Raw genomic sequence first — 6,000 nt, forward strand, 5'->3', positions numbered from 1 at the left:
ACTACCACCCCCTGGACGGCCTCCCTCCTCGGCCTGCACACAAACCCTAGTTTCCAGGCTCTTGTTGAAAACAGCCTCCTCTACTACACAGACCTTGCTCCCGACCGACCGCTGAGCCACATGTGCGCTCTCCAGACCAGCCTCTAGCCGCTCTGCCATCCTTACCAGCCTCCCTGGGAATGTCACTGTCCCCACTGCAGAGAGACTTTGCTCTCTGCTTAAACCACTGTCTGTCCAGCACCTTCCCTCCCAGGGCTCCAGTGCTATCCTCCTTTCTTCTAAAAACTAATCAACATTTACTCATTTCTTTATGTCTGGGGGAGGACGGGAGGTTTGTGTCGTGGTGTATGTGTGGCGGTCAGAGAACAGCTTGTCAGTCAGCTATCTCCTTTACCATGTAGGTCCCGGGGATCAGACTCGGGCGGAGCCATCCCACTGGCCCACTTACAATGCAATTCTTAGCTCTGATTGCTCCGATTCTGCCTCCTTTTTCTTCACATTCCCCCTCTTCTGAACTGTCCTCTACAATCGCATCTACTTACAACTTCAGGTGAACTGTTACCAGCCACAGAATACCAAATTATTAACTCGAGACTCAGCCTTATTTGTAACTACCAACTTTCCTGGATGTCTCAGACAACATATTTGGACGTATACACCTGCTGCTCCTCTGTAAAGTGGCGTCACAGTTTACCTTCCCAGTCACGAAGACTCCAAGTTTCATTCCTCTAAATCCTCAGGTGGCCTTACCCTCATTTCTACTCTTCAAAATCACCCATGGATCCCAAATTCAGTCCTTTAGAAAGACTAAGGATGACATTTCTGCAACAATTCTGTCACTTGCTTCTTTTCCATTCCTTTGGCCCGTGTAAAATAGGTCTTGACTATTAAAAGCGCACACTAAGTCAGACTTCCCTGGTTTTGAGCCTAGTTCCATTGGTTCGATGCCTTTGGATAAACTCCTAAACCCATCAGTAACACTGGGATGAGTAACAGTTCCCACCTCTTCAGGCCACCAGGAGGATTAAAATGAGATACTAGGTGTGAGGGGACGACACCCAGTAACTGCCCCATGAACACAGCCGCCCCACCTTCAGCCCTCATCACCCTCGCCCAGCCTGGCTCTTACAATAATGTCCCAAACGGCCTCTCTGCTGACTCTCTTCTTCCCCTCCTGGCTGCTCTAACAGTCCTTGTAAAGGGAGTCCGGACTACTAAAGGATTTGAACACTATCTGCTGGGGCACAAATGTAACAAGGTACACTTCAACAGCAAAGATGTTACACCACTAACTGGATGACATGAGGACAACGGGGTGGGGTGGGGTGTTGGGAGGATGGCGCTGTCTTTAAGTAACCGTGCTTGCTGCACAAGCAGGAGGGCCTGAGTGGGAACCCACACAGAAAGTCAGGGTTGGCGGGAGCATCACCTATAATCCCAGCACCGAGAAGGGAGAAAAAAGATCTCTGGGGCTTGCCAGCCAGCCAATCTAACCAGATTGGTGAGCTCAGGTTCAATGAGAAACCTGGTCTCAAAAAGGGGAGAGCAATTCTGCCTATGGCCTTCACAGGCCCACGCACACAGGTGACTGTGTACACACACACACACACACACACACACACACACACACACACACACACACACACACACACCAGGCATAGTGGTACATTCCTTCAATCCTAGCACTTAGAAGGCAGAGACCAAGAACTTCTTTGAGTTCCAGGCTAGTCTGGTCTACATAGTGAGTTCCAGGCCAGCCAGGGCTATATAGTAAGACCCTGTCACACAACACACACACACACACACACACACACACACACACACACACACACACACGAGTGTGGGAAGGACAGAGAGAGAGTGGGATTCATTCCAAGAGATTCTACTCCTATCAGCTGGAAGAATCAAAAGTACAAATCATTTAAGGCCTCCTCTTTTGTGACCAGAATACCTATTGTGGCTGTAAATTCATCTATACAAACTTATTCTTTCTTTAAACAAAACCATAGCTGCATTCTTTGAGAAAATAAAAGTATTAAGACTGGGATCCGTTATCCCCAGCATGCCCCTAGAAACCGAGGCAGCAGGATCAGGGTTCAATGTCATTCTTGGTTAAATGGTGAATTCAAGGCCACTCTAGACTACATGAGACACTGTCTTTCAAAAACCAAAAACTAATGAATATACACACTCTCTACAAGATGGGGCCTTTGGGATATTGTTCAGGACAAGAATATTATTCACACAAATACCTATCTGCTTTCTAGGTATCATAATGCTAGTGTCTTATTGGTTTTACAATTCAATTAATTTATTCTTTGCCTACAATCAATTCCACATTAACCATTTTGAATTGCTTTTCCAACATCCAGTTCTAAAACTGATATTTTGTGTATCAAAAGTTAGAAAGGGACCAGTAAGATTGCTCAATTGATAAAAGCCCTTGCTGCCAAGTCTGACAATTTGAGTTCTAGCCCTGGAACCCACATGGTAAAAAGAGAGAACCAATTCCAGCAAGCTGTCCTCTAATGGGTAATATGTAAATATAATTCAACAAATTATTTCTAAAACTTTGAACATTTCTAACAACAACAACAACAACAACAAATCTTTACATTATCCTAAAAAGCTAGGTTAACATTATGAATAAGTGAATACAATTATTAGCTTTGAAATATTTGTTTATTAACCTTTTTGTGTGTTTATGGCAAGTAAAAATGTATCAAAGAAACCTTACCTTTTTTCTATTTATAAGTTTATGTTTTAAAGATTGTCAATAAGAGCTGGAGAGATGGCTCAGTGGTTAAGAGCACTGGCTGCTCTTTCTGAGGACTGGGGTTCAATTCCCAGGACCCACATCTCACAACTGTCTGTAAGTCCAGTTCCACAGCATCCAACACCCTCACACAGACATACATGCAGGCAAAACACCAATGCACATGAAATAAAAGCAAAAGAAAAAGACTGTCAATAACGAAAAGCAAAAAATGGAACATGCTGGCACACGTCTCTAACCCTAGCACTGAGACAGATGCCAGTTTGGACTCCATATCAAGACCAGGCCAGCTGAACATACACAGTGAAACCGATGAGATATCTCAGAAAACACACACACACACACACACTTTAAAGAATGTATCAATTTGTAAGTTACTCTCTTAAGGTCTTACTTAGACCTTTTTATCCATGCCAATTGCTGCCCTGGCTTCCTCCTGCTTAAACGCGGAGCACACTGACATCAGTTGTGAACTCCAGTGTAAAACAATGCCAAGCACGGCAGAGCGCCGGGCAGAAGTCAGATCCACTGATAGTATATTCCTTGACTTCCTTTCTTCTCAAGTGTGTTCTAGTACTCCCGAAGCCAGTGACCGGCCTGACATACATCCAGAAAGTAGGACATTTCTGCCCAGAAGCCTCTGCAAGAGTGAACAGCAAAACGTCCACTTTTGTACTGGAAGCACCCTCTCAGTTCAGACGGCAAAAATGCCCCGGTCCTCTGTCTTCTAGCTTCCACACGGGAAACCATGTCAATTTCCCCGGTTTCTAAATACGTAAAGAGCCTCATTTGTTCTCCAAACAGAAATTAGAATACTGCTCCCCATTCCTTCTATCAAATTTTTCAAACGTATTATCTGTGCTTCTGATAAGACATAAACAGAAAAATTCCTTCTAAACTAACTCGAATACTTTTCTAAACGGGAGGGAATTCATCTACTCTTTAACCTAGATGTGCAAGTCCTGAAAACACTTGCCTGTGTATAAGGTTAAACAAGAACACTGGATTGAACCATTTAGCCACATATTTTTACAGTCCTAAAACTGGAAACCAGTCATTCTCCACAAAACATCCAGAGAACATTTTGCAAGCTCAAAGGAACTTCTCTAATTTTTTTTTTTAAAGCATTCCACTACATGAGCTCCTAAAGCAAGAGCTAAGGAATTACAGCAGGAGGCCCCTTTCCTGTTATTCTGCAAAGGCTGGGTTATGGAGGGAGTGTTTAATTGCCACTGTGCTACAGGATTTCTGTGTCAACAGCACATTCCCCCCTCCACTCCCCCCCCCAAAAAAAACACACTTCTACATCAAAAAGAAAGCCTCAAAGCAGGGAGATTTTGTTTATCTGGTTTTATGATGTCAAAATACATTTGGAAAAAGGAATATGCCTCGATGATATTAAGTGAAAACAGCACCATAGAGTCAGAAAACTAAAAGTGGTTTTAATGGGTGGCTTAACGAGGATTTGACATGGATAGGGAAGACTGATAGAGGAATCAAGAATGACAAAAATTAACACTGCACTTCAACAGAGACCACCTTTCATCCCCATAGAGCATGAACGGCAGCCACCATTACAAATGTCAAAATCAATATAGTACCACGGACCATCCACCTTCTTCCAGCAATAAAGAAACTCAGATTTCTCGGTAGGGTAATCACAATTATGACTGCGAGGAAAATGTATGCAGCACAACGAGGAAAACACCACCAATTAAAGCCATTTTGGGAAAACACGACAATTTGCTCGTTGAATTTAGACACACGCACACACACACACACGCTATCCAATAATAGGGATATCTGGTCAATCCCTCCCGCGATCAGTCAAGGGCACCTCATTTAGGACCAAACCTGTCTTCTTTCTTTCTCCCAGTGCTAGTCTCCCATCATCTCCCTGAACCTGTACCGGAAGACATACATGGGGGAGGGGGGAGAGGGGGTTGGAATCAGGAACAAAAACCGGGATGTGGACACCATCGGGAGGAAGAGGAAGGGAAGACACCACTTACCTGTCCCAAAGGCTTTGGCCACCAGCCAGGCCAGATTGCAGGCGATTTTGGCCCTGGAGAAGTCATAGTGGTCAAAGGGTTTGATGGCTGGAACAATGAACGTCCTTTTCATCTCCCGCGGGTCTGCAGCATCCCCCATCTTTCACGGCGGCTGGTCGGGATGGCGGGACCGACAGCCTTCACATGGTGTGACGGAAAGGGCAGTTCAGATCGTCCGCGCCGGTCGCGGCCCTCCCGGGCTCCGGGCGCGGAAAAAGCTCAGCTGCGGTCGTCGTCGCGAGCCCGCCGCCGCCCGCGGGAGTCGCCGCGGCCCCGGGCATAGACGTGAGGCGGCGCCGGGCCGCGCTCGCTCCTCCGGCCCCGGGTCTGCCCCGCCGCCTCCCCTTTGTCTCCGTTTAGTCACACGGGCGAGCTCGGAGGAGGGTGGCGGCTGCGAGGGCCCGGAATGCTCGGGCGGGGGCAGCCTGGACGATCACGTCGCGGACAGTGTCCCGGCCATGGCGGAGCGCGCACGCCCCGCCTCACTCCCGGCCGCCCCTCGGGCCGCGGGACCCGCCGCCGCCGCCGCCGCCGCCGCCGCCGAAAACGTCAGAATCGCTGCAGCGAGCGCGCGAGCCGCCCGCGGCCCGGCGCTTCCCCGGCGCTCCCGGCGCCGCCGCCCGCCTCCTCGGCGGAGCTCACGGCCCCGAGGCAGCGGCCTGGAGGAGGCCGCAAATCACGGGCCCTCGGCTCCTGCCTTATCGGGCTGGTCCTCGTATTTTCCGCTACCCCTCCCGATGCCGGCCGCGTCGCTCCCCTTCAGCCGCCGCCGCCGCCGCCGCCGCCGCTGCGGTTTTCCGGCTGCGGCACTGGATGGAAAGAGCAGATGGGGAGACTGGGCATGCGCCTGGCGCGCCCGGCCCCGCCCCCGCCGCGGCCTCGCGCCGCCGCGCGCACTGAGCATGCCCAGCCTCGCCGCCGCCCGCGCCGGGCTCCGCGCCCCTACCCATTAATCAACGCGAGTGCCCGCTGGAGTCCCCACGGCTCTGGGCTCCTGCCCGCTGACACTGCTGGAGGAGGGCAGGAGAGAAAGGGAGGAGAGAGGCTTTCCCCTCCAGCTACACGCGTATCAGCCAAGAGAACTGATATCTATTCCAAATGCTGCTTATGTCCCACGCGTTTTGCTGCGAACTTGCCTTGCCCACCCGTTGAGTCCTTGCCGTAACCCCGAGA

General features: G+C 49.6%; 1 protein-coding gene across 4 annotated transcripts in view; it reads right to left on the reverse strand.

Annotated features, from left to right (window-relative positions):
- Camsap2 (calmodulin regulated spectrin associated protein family member 2) overlaps positions 1–5,317 on the reverse strand; it is an 88,658-nt gene extending 83,341 nt beyond the window's left edge. For 2 of the 4 annotated variants that reach the window (XM_006982422.4, XM_016000976.3), the window contains exon 1: positions 4,789–5,317. In XM_006982422.4, coding sequence (XP_006982484.1) covers positions 4,789–4,927 — 139 coding nt within the window. In that variant the 5' untranslated portion in view covers positions 4,928–5,317. The remainder of the gene's footprint in view (positions 1–4,788) is intronic. The other 2 variants (XM_006982421.4, XM_016000975.3) reach the window with 2 other exon arrangements.
- Positions 5,318–6,000: the final 683 nt, after the last annotated feature.

Source organism: Peromyscus maniculatus, chromosome 11 (assembly GCF_049852395.1).
Source record: "Peromyscus maniculatus bairdii isolate BWxNUB_F1_BW_parent chromosome 11, HU_Pman_BW_mat_3.1, whole genome shotgun sequence".
NCBI classification, from domain to species: Eukaryota; Metazoa; Chordata; class Mammalia; order Rodentia; family Cricetidae; genus Peromyscus; species Peromyscus maniculatus.